The 16,488-nt window shown below is 36.4% G+C and overlaps 1 protein-coding gene across 5 annotated transcripts in view; it reads right to left on the reverse strand.

Annotated features, from left to right (window-relative positions):
* LCLAT1 (lysocardiolipin acyltransferase 1) overlaps positions 1-16,488 on the reverse strand; it is a 186,641-nt gene that overhangs the window by 72,325 nt on the left and 97,828 nt on the right. For all 5 annotated transcript variants that reach the window (XM_001500475.6, XM_005600096.4, XM_014731229.3 and 2 more), the window contains one exon: positions 5,735-5,881. In XM_001500475.6, coding sequence (XP_001500525.3) covers positions 5,735-5,881 — 147 coding nt within the window. The remainder of the gene's footprint in view (positions 1-5,734; positions 5,882-16,488) is intronic.

Here is a 16,488-nt window from a genome sequence, read left to right on the forward strand (position 1 = left end):
ATGCTTGAGGTAAGAAAATAGCACAGAATTTCTCTCATAAAAATGGCACTTAATTTTTCTGTAATTACTGAATACAGCATACTAAGTCAAACGAAAAGATATAAACAATTTAGTCAGTCCCTAACAAAGATCCTAGAGATGTCTAGTTATTAGGATTTTGAAAACTTTGTAAGATATTGATAGACTTTTTATAACAGTTTCCTGAAATTCATATTCAAATTTTTAGAATTCTTTAAGATGTTTCATAAAATTTTCAATATACAATGAAAACTGAACTACGAACAAAATACTAATAAACTAAAATTTTCATAAAATAGTCCTTACATAGTAAAAACTGAAATACTAAAATATAAGATGCTAAAAAAATCAAACTAAAATACTAGTAAAACATAAGGATCTAGACATCCAAAAGAAATAACTAGCAATTTGCCAAATATATCAGATCAACATTTTTTTTAACCCAATAATTTAGGGCTTCAATGCAAAGCGAAGTATCTGCGCTGCTCAGGCACAGAGCATGCTAATGTCACTAACCAAAACCACTCCACAACAGGCAGGCACATGATTAGCACATCTTGTACAAACATCTGAACATGGTTTGGCTGAATAGAGTTACAGAGACAAGTATATGTTCCAATTGTTGGCAAAAACTTCTTTTTCCATTCCATGAGGTAACTTTATAAGTTCCAAGAAGAACCAAACCCATTAATCAGCAAATATATTTGGAAAAAGTAGTGTTCAGAAATCTGGCCTCAACTGCTGGAGGAGATCATGAAAACTACCTTCTGATGACAGCAGATGTTAGAACCTGCAATCCTCAGCTGCACCCTGAAATTCACAGACTATTCCAAGTCACAAGAAAAAAACTATATATATAAACACAACTTTTCTAGGAATAAGTTTAAGAGCACGGGGTCCTCAAAGCCTCCAAAAATCACAGATGGATTCCACAACACTAAAATATTCAAAGAACATGCCTATAAAAGGTGTTACAGGGACCGGCCCAGGGGCAGTTTGCAGGTACAGATCCCGGGCGTGGACCTATACCACTCATCAAGCCATGCTGTGGCAGCATCCCACATACAAAATAGAGGAAGACTGGCACAGATGATACCATCTTTCTCAAGCAAAAAGAGAAAGATTGGCAAGAGATGTTAGCTCAGGGCCAATCTTCCTCTCACACACACAAAAAAGTGTTATATTACTTTATAATTGAGGAATTGGGTCAAAGAACTAAATACCTACAGATCCCCAGCAAGTCGAAAGTAAAGGCTCTAAACATGAAAAGCAATCAGCTCCTCTCAGTCACTTGAGGAGAACATCGTAGGCATGCGACTACAAAGAGATATTTTATAGACAGCTGGCAGGCCCTTACATGGAACGAGGACTCCCAAGGACACTATAAAGATGAGTAGTTAACTACTTTTCAGTTTGCCACAGACGTTGTGGATCTGAAGACAAAATTGAACTCTGTGGTAGAATGTGAATACAAGTATAAGTAGTTCTAAACGTACAGTCACGATGTCGGCAGGTGAACTAATCAGAGACACAGAGAGATTAGAGATGCAGATTTTCCTTCCATGCCTACTTCATCTATCCAGCTCGCTCTGCGATTATTAGTAAGAGCACTAGCCTCCCGCTTTATGACTACAGCCTCCTGTCTGTCAGCTCCCTCCCCATAACCCTGCAATGCCAGTGCTCCTTCCACTCCAGGGAGACTCCTGGCCACTCGCTGTTCTCAAACCAGCCAGGCATGTGCCCACTGCAGGGTCTGTGCAGTTGCTCTTACCTCGCCCCAGAAGGCCTTTTACTCAGGTATCCGCACAGTTTTCTGCTTTGTTCACTTCGTCTCTACTCAAATAGACACTTACAGGGCTTTCTCTAACCACCTTCTATAAAACCCTATGCCCCCATCTTCTATTACTCTCTCTCTCCTTATCTTGCTTTATTTTTCTGCACGTTTATGAATACTTGACATTTTTATTAACTTCTTAGTGTTATCTGTTTTTCCTCATAGAAAGTAAGCTTCATGAAAGCAGGGACATTGTTTTGCATATAAAGCTCCAGGCACTCATGTATATATTAAATATATTAAACATACAAGGGTGTTTAATTGCATGTAATATTATAATTGTTAAAACCTAGAAAAGCTTTCCTTTCCAAATAGGGAAACAGAACTCAAAATTATAGTACAGTCACGTGCTGCTTACCGATGGGGATACATTCTAAGAAATGCATCAGGCTATGAGATTTCGTCACTGTGCCAACATCAGAGTGTACTTATGCAAACCTGGATGGGACAGCCTACTACACACCTAGGCTGTATGATACTAATCTTATGGGACCACCATCATATATGCAGCCCATTGTTGACTCAAACATCATTATGTGGTGCGTGACTATATACCAACTGAGATGGTTAATTCTATGTGTCAAATTGGTTAGGCCATGGTACCCAGATATTTGGTCAAACATTATTCTAGATGTTTCTATGAAGGTATTTTTTTTGATGAGACTAATATTTCTATCAGTAGACTTTGAGTAAAGAAGATTATCCTCCATAATGTTGGTGGGCCTTACCCAATCAGTTGCAGGCCTTAAAGAAAAAGACTAACCTCTTCAAGCAAGAAAGAATTCTGCCAGCAGAATGCCTTTGGACTTAAACTCCAACTCTTCCCTGGGTCTCCAGCCTGCTGACTTACCCTGCAGATTTCCGACTTGCCAAGCTTCCACAATCATGAGCCAATTCCTTAAAATAAATCTCTCTCTCTACACGCACACACACACACATATATACACACGTACACACATCCTGTTGGTTCTGTTTTTCTGGACAATCCCAACTAATAAATATAATATAAAACTACCCAACCTTTAAAACACACATTTTCAAAGAATAAATAACAATGTGAGAGATCACAGTATAACATTAAGTACAAACAAAAGTATAAATCTAATTTTCCAACTTTGTTTAAAGTTATATTTATGTGTATATATACATATATATGCCTATGTGTGTGTATGTATATGTGTATGTGTGTGACCAAATGACTCAAAAGCAATGGACCAAAATTAGAATAGTGTTTATTTAGGGGCAATAGAATTGTAGTAATTTTTGTGCTTTCTTCTATGTTTCTAAAATCCCCCAAATTAACATACATTACTTCCATAAGCAAGAAAAAAGTTATAACCAATGCTAATACATGAAGATAGAGGATATGTAAAGTTACATTTTAAATGCACTAATTTGAAAATGTACAGGCAAGTGGGATTCAGAACTTAAAGAACACTGTAAAACATTGTCTTTGGGCTTAAAAACCCAAGTTTAAAGTTAACTATGGTAATAACTAAAAACATCTTTGAATTAACAGATACTTTTTCAAAATTGAAAGTATTTTGCTAGCCTTTTAAAAAAAATCATTTATCCCAACTCAAAGCTATCTGTATAATACTGTTAAAAAAAAACAAAAAACTTTTTAAAGCTTCAGGATCAGCCTGTTTTCTCTATGTGCCAAATAGTCTGGCTTTTGCAAGTTGGCCTTAAAATGTAAATATCATCTTAACTTAAAAATTAGGCAACTCCAGGGGCCAGCCCCGGGGGCCTAGTGGTTAAGTTCAAAGCGCTCTGCTTCGGGGGCCCAGGTCAGTTCCCGGATGCAGGAACTGCATCAACACTGCTCTGTTGATGGCCATGCTCTGCTGGCAACCCACATATTAAAAAACAGAGGAAGATTGGCATGGATGTTAGCTCAGGGCAAATTTCCTCAGCAAAAAAAATGCAACTACATCATATAATGGTGAGTACTCTGGACCATGAAAATATGCAACTAAATATTAAGTTCATCACCTTAAAAAGACACTTGAGAAAAAATATAGACTGAAAAAACATTTAAATTTATACTTTATAGGTTCTAGAGGTCTAATGTATGAACATTTTAACACTAATGTACCAAAGCAGAGCAACCCATGAGTTTTCTCCATTAGCTTTTAATTATTAAATGACTTCCAATGCCGCCTTTCGTTAGTGTACATTTTGGCATTCACAAATATAAATCTATCATTTCAGTAAATGACTTTCTCTACTTTAATACAGCTGATAATGAGGGATTAAATTAAATTAATTCCCTCATTCCCTACTTTAATACAGCTGATATTTCAATACCAAAATTTAAATATTATACATTCTAAATATTAGAAAGTTTAAATATGGCTGTCTGTCCATTATAATTTCCTAATGATAGTTTAGCTCTGGGAATCAATCAACTTATAACTTACAATGATACATTTTCAAGATTAAACCATATGCAGGCAATAGTATCCTCAGTAGTATCCTCTTTGATCCAACTACTTTTAGCATTTTAACTATAAAAATCAAACATATACAGTAGGCAAATATTTTAGTACATGATATTAGTAGATAAAAATTGCCACAGTTCATTTAGCTCAGTCCCACCTGCAACAGGTAAGTCAAAGATCTCTTCCTTGGTATCAATGGTAAATGTACGCCCAAATACCTTAATTTCCCCTATTAACATACAGCTTAGTTACCCACTCACTTACTTAAATACTTGAGCTATTTGTATTTTCATCCTAACTCTCTTGTTGGGCACTGGGTTCCATAAATGACTAAATGCACAGAGTGGGCTAGTGTGTTCATTTACACGTTCTCCTCTCTTAAGCTCTAAGGTTGTGCTTCTGAGCAGCAGCTCTTGTGTCCAGCTGTACTGAGGGTTGGCAGGCGCGCACATGCTCCGTCTCTCCATGTTGTGTGGGGCTTTTAGACCAGCTCCATACTGCTTCAGTCTGTCTTCCCTCACACAGCCGACCTTCACCCACTGCATCCTTCTCAAATTCTGCAGTCTCTTTGAGGTAACCAGGGTTATTAAAAGTTTTTAAATTTTGCTCTTTTGAGTCGAAGGGTTCTACAGAACTGCTTTCTGTCCGAGCCTTCCCCGCCCCACCCCTGCCAACATTCATCCAGAGCAGTTCTCCTGCTGTCTTAAATCCTAGACTGCAACAGAAGACCTCAGCTGCAAAAACGACCTGTGGTTTACAACAATGTGAAAACCACTGATTTAGTAAGGATGAAAGACTGTACTTTGTTTTTAATCTTTCAAAGAATTCCTTGAAATCCACTGGCATTCTTGGCCTATGTAGTTTGATATCTGGGAAGGCAGAAAACATGTCCTCCTGTGTCCTCTCCACAACTCAATGACGCCTGAATTTTCTTGAGGAAAGGACAAAGCCTTTCCTGCTTACATGAGAGATAAGGCTTTAAAATACCAAGAGAAAGGTAACATATTAACTTAAATCAACGATAAATAAAGTTGGTTACTATCAGATGCTTTTCTTATAACAAAAAACTTGAGAAAGGCTCTAAGGGGTAAATATGTACCTTGGAAGAGGAGAGAGAATATATAGAACAGAAAGGGGATTTTACAACTAGGCTTATATAAAAGTAAAAGGCTGATATTTAAAATACATACTAAGACTTAAAAGATAAAGCTGCAGGATGGCAAGTATGAATAATAATGACCTCTTGGGGTTGCCCATCATAAATTCTAGGGGCTAGAAACCAGTAGTTCTGGGTTCCAACGTGCTGTTGATTAACGAGTGACCTTAGGAGTGGGCCACTAATCAGTTACTTCATCTGAGGAATAACAAGCTAAGACTAGATGACTTCTAAGTTCCTTCATGTTTTAAAATTCTGTGCTCCAAACCCAGGCTACCTTACCTGTGAGATCGGTCCCTTCTGGGAATATGAGGAGTTGAAGTGGTTCACGGATATCACAAAAATAATCAATCACGTTTTCAAAATGGCTCTTGTCATCCTTCCATTTCCTATGAATGAAGATATAGGCAGCAGCCTGCATGGCCCAACCTAGAATCAATTTAACAAGTATTTATAAAAAATTTTATTGCCAATATCCATATATTATTGAACATAATATTTCAGTTTTTTGGTTTTACTACAAATTGTTTACTATCATAATACACATCTCATTATATACCTTAAATTCAGCACTGATCTTGGGTTAAATAACACATACACCAGAGAATATTCTTAAAAGCTTTCTAAAATCTAGGGTTTGCAAAATTCTCAAAACTTCTTTTCAAGCCAAACCTAGGCATTAAAATATCAAGGGAAAAAAACTTCCCTAATATTTATCAGTAACTCGTGAGATTTTAAAGATCCTAACTAAATACACATTTTAGCCAAGCTACTTACTACAGATATAAGACTACATGTTTGTTATCAGGCTTACAAAGCAGTAAGCAAAGGATTGTTCTCAAGTCATCTATACAAGCATTCTCTTTAATACTTCCCCTTCTGTACTGCTCAATCTCTAAATTCAACTGCTGTTTTCAATGTTAGCCACTTCTTTAGATTTTATTTAAAAGGGAAAACATGCACTGGCTATTAAACACGTTAATCAGAGTATATACTAATCACACTCTCTTTCTCTAGGGCAAATCCAGCCTTGCCACTGAAGAGGGAGCCCTAGATGACCCATGTTTCACACAACCTGCCATCTCTCCCTGGCCGGAAATGACAAGAACTTCTGTGGCAGATACTGACTTAAGGCAGCCAATCCATAGTCCGTTCAATAGTTATGAAGCATGAAAAGCTTGGCCCAAACACAGTAACTATCTTGGCCAACCAACTGTCCTCTCTCAGAAATTTTACCTGGGACCAAGAAGAAAACAAATCGTTAGTATAAAAGCAAATGGATTGACAAAAAAGCAGGTAACAGAGACAGTGACAGCTGAGGTAAGGTAAAGACGGCATACTGTAGTGAAGATCTAAAAACTTTTGCTGCTGAGGTGCCTAAAGCTGATTTTGATCCAAAACAAAAGACAGTTTTAGTCTCCACAAGCGCTGGCCAGTCTATGGATGCACATCTTAGACAGCCATGAGAGTCCGTCTCCCTTACTGCCATGTGTATCTTCACAACACACATTCACTGTTTCAGCTACAGGGAATGAGTGGTAGTTCCTTGCAAACAAAGAAGACAACTAAAATAATAGTTATCTTCATTTGGCAAATAAAGTAGTACCCTGAGAATACATAAAATTATCACTGATTCATTTGTTAATGATTAAAAAAACTGTAGGACTTTATTTGGTTTGAGTAAGTCCAAACTAGAATACTGTATTCTACAAACATAAACAAACATGTACCAAAAAATCCACTTTAGTATGAGTCTTGCTTATTTGCATCCAGTTACTACTCACTCACTGTATTGTCAGTCATACCCATCAACACTGGACTTGACTGAACACTTGCCCCCTCCCACGGTCTCCTCCTTCACCTGAGGACACCAGGAGCAGTGTTTGTAGGCAACGTAGCTCTGGAGAGAGATTGCCTAGGGTAGGATCATAGCTCCACTACAAACCAGCTGTTCAGCCTTAAGCCTTTGTCCCTCATTGACTCCAAATGTAAAAATGAGCATAATGTTGTCGTAGTAGTTACCTGATGTGGGTTGTTGAAAAAAGCAAATAAGACTATTTAGCACAGTGTGTTCAATAAATAATAGCTATTATCATTATTATGATTAACAAGTTACAATAATACCAAGGATATTACATCAAGGAACATAAAAATATAACAAAAATAGTTCCCATTCACAATAGCAAAACAATAACGTACAAAAATAAAAATAAACAACCTGCAGGAGCCACACGAAGACAAATATACAACTGAGAGGAAATGGTGAGACATACAGTGCCAATGATCTCCAGATCTATGATTTATTAGTTTTATGTAATTACAATCAAAATTCCAATGGCATGAGGGTGTGTGAGAATTTGGCTAGTTGATTCTAAAGATTATCCGTAGTAATAAAGACATGAGAATATCCAAGATAATTTAGAAAACGTAAGTAGAAAAGACTCACTCCATTAAACACTAAATGCATTATGAAGCAACAATGATTAAATCCAAACAGTACATCTGCAAAATTAGACAAATGAAAAACAATGCAAGACCTACCAAAAGCTCCTTGAATATGTTAAGAATTTGGTATATGAAAACGAGAGAATTTCAAATCAGAGGGTCACGAACGAATTGGGTTTTTAAAAACATTTTTATTGAAATATAACAAGGATGCAGATGTTAAGTCTGTAGGTGTAGACTTTAATGAATTGTTACATATGCCTGTATGGCCACCATCCAGATTGAGGTAGTGAAGATTTCCAGCATCCCAGAATGCTCCTATGTGCCGTCCTGCCAGTCAATACCCTCAAAACAAACCATTACTCTGACTTCTGTCACCATAAATCAAATAAAGTAAATCACGCAGTAGGTATCCGTTCATCTTTGCTCCTTTTACTCAATATTATGTCAATGAGATTCATCCATGTTGTCGTGTACAGCAGTATTTCCTTCTTTGCATGCTGTGTAGTAGCAAATTAAATGAATATACAACTTATTTATACTCCTGATGGAAAGATTTCTTAGCTATTAGCAATAAAGTTAACACGGATACTCTTGTACTTGTCTTTTGTTCAACATAAGCACTCAGTTCTGTTGGGAGAATACTCAGGAGTGGAGCTACTGCACCATAGAATTTACATGATGTCCAGCTTCAGTAGATAGCACGTTTTTCAAAGTGTTGTACCAATTGACGCTCCCATGAGTAATGTAAGAGTTCTAAATGCTCTATCTATAGCCTCACCAACATTAGGTCTCATGAGTCCTTTTAATATTAGCCATTCTGATCCAGATATGGTAGTTTTAATTTGCATTTCTCTTGTAATTAATGATGTTGAGAACCTCTTCGTATGCGAATTGGCCATCTGGGTATCTTCTTTGTGAAGTGCCTCTTCAAACTTTTTGCCCATTTTTTAACTGGGTTGTCTGTCTTTTTCTTATTAACTTGTAGGATACAAAGTCCATCAGGAAACACATACACACACAAACACAGAGAAAATATATATAATTCTAGATTTCATATATATGTAATATACCAAATATCTCCTCTCAATCTGTAGCTTGCATTTTCTCTCCTTTACAGGTGTCTCGTTATGAACCTAACATCTAATATTAATGAAGCCCAATTTATAAGTCTTTTCCATTGTTTTTGGTGCCTCTGGTGTCCTGTTGACGAAATCTTTGCCTACTCCAAAGTCATGAAGACATTATTCCATGTATTCTTCTAGAAGTTTTACTGTTTTAACTTTCACATTTTGCTTTATGATCTCAAATTAATTTTTGTATATTGTGTGAGGCAGAGGTTAAAGGTCCTAGTTTTCCACGTGGATAGTCAATTGACAGGTATCAACTATTTAACTACTGAATTACTGAACCCTACTGAAAAGACCAAGAGGTCATTAATTTAAATAATAAAATATTTAGAAAGCATTACACAATAAATGAAAACATACTATTACAAAAAATGTCAAACAATACAAAAGTATATAGACTAAAACATGAAAATACTCCTTTATTATAACATCCTTCAAACCCTCCCTCCAACCACAATCTCTTTTTTGTAATTATGGTTAACAATTTGATATGAATTATTCCCCATTTTAAAAATTCATTACATATATTTGTGTTTTTAAAAACACATTGAATCATACCTTTTATACTGTTCTATAGTTTGCTTTTTTTCACTTAACCTATCTATACATTTGGATGTACTTCATTTTTTTTCAATACCTGCATTGTATTTCTTAATAATGCTTCCTAAACCAGTTTTGTTTTTAATTTGTAAACTATTACTGACTGATAGTTTTGTAAAATACAGTAAAATGAGTTACTAGAAAAATGATCACACATTTGGAAGTTATGACAATGTCACAATGCTATAAGAGTTTCTAACTACCCTACTCTGTACTCACCTTATGGTGGACCAGTTAGTTTGCTGACTGGCACTGTTACACGAATCACACTTTAAGTAACACTGTTCTATAACACAGATACACCATGATCTAGTATCCTATTATCATTTAGGATCTACCCTATCTAAGAATCGATCTTTGCTAGAAAAGTAAAGTCTAAAATATTTACTATCCAGTCCTTTACAGAAACATTTTGCTGAGCTATCTAGTTTAGAAATTATTCACCCTATTTTCCTCTTTTAATGGTCATCCTTAAAATTTTTTCACCTTTCCATTTTTGACAAATATTTAAACTGACATAATTCTATCAACATTGAGTTAATAAATAATCTTTCCTAAACCAAAAAAGTATGCTTTCCTCCTGTCCCCCTTCCAAGATTTGTAGAAATCATCCAATAGTTCCCCCAAATTGCTATTATTATTATTACTACTACCACATTCCTTATGCTTCACAGAAACATTTTTAAACATTTCGACTTGACTTTAAGTTGGCTGGCTTCTTTGCTTATCACTGCTTCTTGTATCCTATGTCCTTCTGTTGGTTCTACTGAAGGGATTTCTTTCAAAAAATGTTTGAGACTTTGCATTCCTGAAATGTATTTGTTCTCAATTTTGGAGGATAGTTTGGCTAAAAACAGAACTTGAGATTCCAAATCATGTTCCCCTCAGAATTTCAAAGCTATTTTTCCACAGTCTTCTGTCATCTAATATGGCTAAGAAGAAGCCTGATATCAATCTAGTTTGTGCAAATAACCTAATTTTTTTCTTCTGGAAACCTTAATGATTTTCTCTTTATCCTTGGTTTTATGGAATGTCACCAGTATGAGTACAGGTATGGAACTTTTCATTAATTCTGCTTAGCAGTTGGTACCCTCTTCCAGTATGAGTCTTTCTTTAACATTGGGAATACTCCTTCCATCATTTAAGGAAATATATTTTTCTCCTCTTCATTCTCTCCAACTTTCTGTCTGGAACTTCTGTTGGATGTTAAAACTTGAGGATCTGTCCTCTCATACTTTTCATCTCCTTTCATCTGACACTGTGTTCAAGGAGAATCCCTTGGTTTGATTATCCAACTCACTAATTTGATCTTCACCTGTGTCCGGCCTACTAAATGAGTTTATTTCAGTAATCATCTCCTTAATTTTCAAGATTTACAATTGGCTCTTTTTCATAGCAGCCAATTTTATGGCAAAGAGCAAAAAATATAATAAGCTGTAACAAATACAAAGGATAATCATTTTAATAAAAATGTTTATTAAATGGTTATTATGTACCCAGTACTGTTCTAAGTATTTTTCATTAATTCAATTAATTCTCAAGACAACCTTATGAATTGGGTAAAATTATTATCCCTATTTTATGAATAAGGAAACCAAGGCACACTGAGACTCAAAGAATAAGTGGTAAAACCAGGTTTCAAACGCAGGCTGTCTAGCTTGAAAGGTGACGTTTTTAACCAGTGTACTCAACAGCCACTCTGCAATATATACTTGAATCTCTCTCAGGATATTAGTTAAACATAGTTTAAATTCTCCTCAGAGAATTATCTATTCATCAGAGGTTAGACTTTCCATGTTTTAGTATTAGACTCTCTTTAAAGTTGTGCATTTTCCTCAACTGTTAATTCTGCATTGTCTTCACATCTGTAAAGGACTTCCTAGACAGAATAATGACAGGTAGAATGTATTTCTCCACTCTAAGTGAGAATGTCTGTTGCTCCCTTGGGAGAAGGAAGCAGTATGAAGATCGACGGGGCTGTACCATAAGACTTTTCCAATATTCTGTGTATGTTTCAGAAAGCCCAGAAAGGGAAGTAAAACGGCGGAATCAGTCAGCCTCTTGGATCTCTCCTCTGAAGATATGATTCTTCCCCTTTGTGCACCTCTGCCTTCTCACATTCCATTTATTCATCACTAATGCTTTTGAATCGTTTTTACTCCCCTTAGCTTAAATGTTTTTCTCCCTTTCATAAAAATCACAGGAACACCTTGTGAGTCTTTTTCCCATTTCCTTGCCATCAACGCATATTTTATTAGTGTTTATAACAATACCCAGATTCTTCTTAACATTCTTGAGATCATCAAACACATTTTTATGACATTTATTTCATACATCTATGAGTTGACACATAACAGTGCAATTGATCATGTCATTTGAAATTAGTCTATTTGTCTTTTTCATACTTTTCCATCGGAGGACATTCCATCTATCACCTGGATTTCTCAGACGAGGTCTGGGAGTCTGGCAGGTTTATAAAGATAGAATCTGTGGATGTTGGCATGGCTCTGCTACTGCTATCTTCTTTCTAAAACCCCATTTATGTTATCAGCATTGCCTTCTCAAAGCCGACAGGAGTAATCCTTGAGCATACTCTATTGTCCAAAGCTATTCCATAATTTTAGAGTCTGGTTTTCCTTGACTTACATTCTCTTTTACCAAGTTTTAGAGCAGGATAGAAAAAAGAAACAATTTACTTGAGTGTATTTTTAACATTATGCCTTCTTTCTCAATAAAAAGTAAAGCATTTCACAAATTTTTTCATTTTAGTGTAGATAGGTATAGTTAAGGGAAACAAAAATTTCTGTACTACTCACCTAGTACTCTAAAAACTGAACTTCAAAGAGATTAATCTGATTTATCACTATTGTCCATGTATTCATTAATTCATTACGGTGTCTGCTATGGCATTATGAATGCAACACCAGAAACAAAAAGCAATGTGGAAGAGAGAGACAAACTGTTCTCGTTTAACAAGTTTTCAATCCTGAATAGAGGGTGTGGATACAACCAAGGAAATGCGACCCTCAGGCCTCTATTAAATGAGAATGAGTGATAATATGAATAGATGCAAATTTTATATAAACTCACATCACAAAGATCATGAGCAAATACTGTATTTATTGAGTGTGTAGTTGTACATAACAATAGTTATACAAAAAAATGCATAAATTAATTACAAGTAGTCATATTTCTCAGAATTTCAATCTCTGTCAGGGTGCTAAATGCTACACAAAGTTAGGGAAGCTCTAGCTTCTCTGAACTCACTTTTTAAATTAGGTAATGCTCTCTCCATCCCTCTTTTAAGATGACTAGCTTCCATGAAGGCTCTGGCTTTTAAAAACATTGAGTGGAGGCAGACAATTAATTTTATGACTTTGTCCTGCAATAATCCTATTGCAGAAGCCTGTGTCATTAGGTTTCAAATGTGCCTGTCCTGAAAATACAAGATAGAAATCAAAGTATAAAATATGAACAGGCAATTAAATAAAACTTTAAAGAAAACTTAATTCTATTATAATTTCAAACTTGAAAAACCACAAAATGGAGAAAATGGATAAAACCACCCTTACTGCAAATTTCACTAGACTCTACAAAGAGATGATCATATCTACCTGCAATCAGTAGAAATTCTTGACATTGAACAAATACCTATTTATTAGTTGCTTTTGGTTGGCAAGATGAAGCTTCTTGGTTACGATTATAATTTTGGGGTTTACACTATTGTGGGGCCAAAAGCTATCTTCCATATTGTGTGAGATTTGCCATTTAATCCACTTTCCAGATGAGCTGCCATGAGATACCTATTCCTATTGCAAAACTAATTCCAAGGCTAAGTACATCACTAGTTCTGTACGCTGAGAGGGCCAGTAGCAACTAATGCCCCCCACAAAAGATGTCCACCTCCTAATTCCCAGAACTGTGAATACGTTACATGGCAAAGAAAAATTAAGGTTGCTAATCAGCTGAATTTAACATAAGGAGATCATCCTGGACTAGCCTGGTGGGCCCAATGTAATCACAAGGGTCTTTAAAAGTGGAAGAAGGAGGCAGGAAAAGACTCAGTGTCAGAGTGATGGTGTGAGTGACTGAGTGAGGAGGACTCAATAATAATGACATATAATAAATACTACAGCTAATTCACTTTTCCCCAGTGTTGCAATGTTGGCTTTCTCTTTAAAAATTCCATTACAAGGGGGGTCAGCCCAGTGGCACGGCAGTTAAGTTCACATGTTCCGCTTCGGCGGCCTGGGCTTTGCTGTTTTGGATCCCAGGTGCAGACATGGCACTGCTTGGCAAGCCATGCTGTGGTAGGCGTCCCACATATAAAGTAGAGGAAGATGGGCATGGATGCTAGCTCAGGGTCAGCCTTAGCAAAAAGAGGAGGATTGGCAGCAGATGTTAGCTCAGGGCTAATCTTCCTCAAAAAAAATTTAAAAAATAAATAAATAAATAAAAATTTAAAAACCATTACAAGGGGTAGCCCAGTGGTGTAGTGGTTAAGTTCTCGTACTCTGCTTGGGTGGCCCAGGGTTCACAGGTTCAGATTCCGGGTGCAGACCCAGTACTGCTCCTCAGGCCACGCAGTGGCAGCATCCCACATAAAATAGAAGAAGATTGGCACAGATGTTAGCTCAGTGACAATCTTCCTCAAGCAAAAAGAGGAAGACTGGCAACAGATGTTTGCTCAGGGCCAATCTTCCTAACATACACACAAAAATCCCACATTACAATTTAGAGGTAACCTTACTTAGCCACAAGCAAAAGGACAACTAAAGGCACTGGAGTCAAATTAACTATTGAAATTAAGGTTAAAAAAAAAAAAAAACTGTAAGGTACATTGGGTCCATCTCGCCTTTTTACTATTATTATAAACTATCCTTTTCAAAGTTGGCTCAAACTGATCATTGTAAGATGTGTTTCATTTGTGCTTCTCCACGAAATGCAAAGCAAAACAAAACCCAACAGCTTCCCTCAAATTCTTTTACTGCTCTCTCCTAAAATAAACCTGTTATAAAAGCATTCTTTTTAGATAATTTTTAGAATCTACTTATTAATTTAGACAAAGGAATTCCTTAATTTTCAGCAGACCTGAGGGTACGAAAAGAGTCAAAATACACCTCATGGCTCATATTTGGGATGCCTAGGAGCCTGAAGCAATGCAAATCTGCCTGAGGTATTAGAGACATACACATCAATGGGATAATCCAATTGAGGCAACCAGTTGTATTAACTTCAGTAAACTACTGACTAGATAACCTTAAAGCCCAGAGCCAATTCTTCCAGCCAAACTGTCAACTTCCACACAGCTCAGGTCTTGAGCTTTGTTAAGAAGTCAGCTAACACATTTAAAACACAAGTTCATTTAAGCTACTTAGATCTCAATGCAATCCTAAAAAATTACTTAGTTCTCAAGGTAATCCTAGAAAGAAGTATAATCCTGGTACATGCCTCACACACGATTTAACTGAACTGAACCTTTGTTCCCAATGGATTTCCCTCCCTCCTCTGCAAAAAAAAAACAAAAAAAAGCATCAAAACTCATCTCAGCCAAGCAATTCTAGCAACTAAAAGTACAAAATTAAGAATTATAAGGACTTCTTTTTCAACTAGCAGAATTGCTAAGATGAAACTGATCTATGTTCTGTACCTGAAAATACAGAGATGTGTGTGTGTCTTCTCCCAATAGAACTAAAATAGTTTAATATTCTCTGTCTGCTATATTTCCTTTGATGGTTTTCATAAAAATCTTGATTCATGATAAAGATTTAATAAAACTTACTAAATGAGTAAATCAATCATTGGATACTTTTCTTTACGGCTTGGTAAAATGGGGAAAAGCAAGTTGTATCAAGATGGCTTTGGCTATAAACAAGAGAATACCAATCTGAAAGTCATATAAACAATCTGGGTTTATGTTTCTCAAGTAAAATGAAGTCTGGCCCCAAGGCTGGTTCAGAAGTCAAGCAAGATGCAGCAGCTCCAAGCATGATGAACTCTCACAATAATCTCCCAAAATAGGAAAGGAGCAGCATCATCCCTTCATCAACCTCTTTCCTTTTATTAAGGAGGCAATCTTTCCCAGAGCCTCCTGACAGACTCTCTCCCTTATGTCCCTTTGGTGAGATGGGCTTTGTAGGCAGCTGAGAAAGCTAAAATCAGGTATTTTCATCCTTTGTCATGGGATGTGTGTATCACAAAGGTTCAGCGTTAAAATTAGTAAAACATCATCTCTGGCCTTTAAGTGTTTAATAATAAACGCAACAACACAGGGAAGAAGGCTGCTGTGAAACTTTCTATGATTTGGATACAACAGGAAGCCATAAACTAATCAATTTCTTGTTGCTAGGAATCCTAAACTAGAAGCTCCCTTTGAGAAAAGGCTCCCCGAGGGAGCTTCATAGATGCTTGCTGTAGAGATTCCTTCCAGCAAGGCCCAAGCAGTTGTGACTGGGTGATGAGGCCAGCTTACCTAATGTAGGTGACAAAACGGATGCCTTGGTTGCACCAAAGAAACTGGCAGGAGTGGAGTGTTACAAAACTGAGTCTTAGGGAGAGTCTTCTCCAATTCAGAAATGTATTCATCTTATTCCTCTGAATTGTGAAGCAGGAGAGTAGCATGAAATTTTGTTAAATAAAAAAAGGGTCCACCAAATTATATGGAGTCAAAGACATCTGTGGCTTAAGGACAGTTCTTTAAGGTTAAGGGAATGTCTATCTTAAGTAGGAGTAAGCTGGGTAGGAGAGGAAGAGTTTTCCTTCTCACAAGAGATGAAAGTTTGGTATTATAAACTGTAAATACCTCAAACAGAAAAACTTCAATTCTTTGTGCTTAATATACGACAGTTAATAAAATTAAGG

The sequence above is a fragment of the Equus caballus genome, chromosome 15 (genome assembly GCF_041296265.1).
Source record: "Equus caballus isolate H_3958 breed thoroughbred chromosome 15, TB-T2T, whole genome shotgun sequence".
Classification (NCBI taxonomy): Eukaryota; Metazoa; Chordata; class Mammalia; order Perissodactyla; family Equidae; genus Equus; species Equus caballus.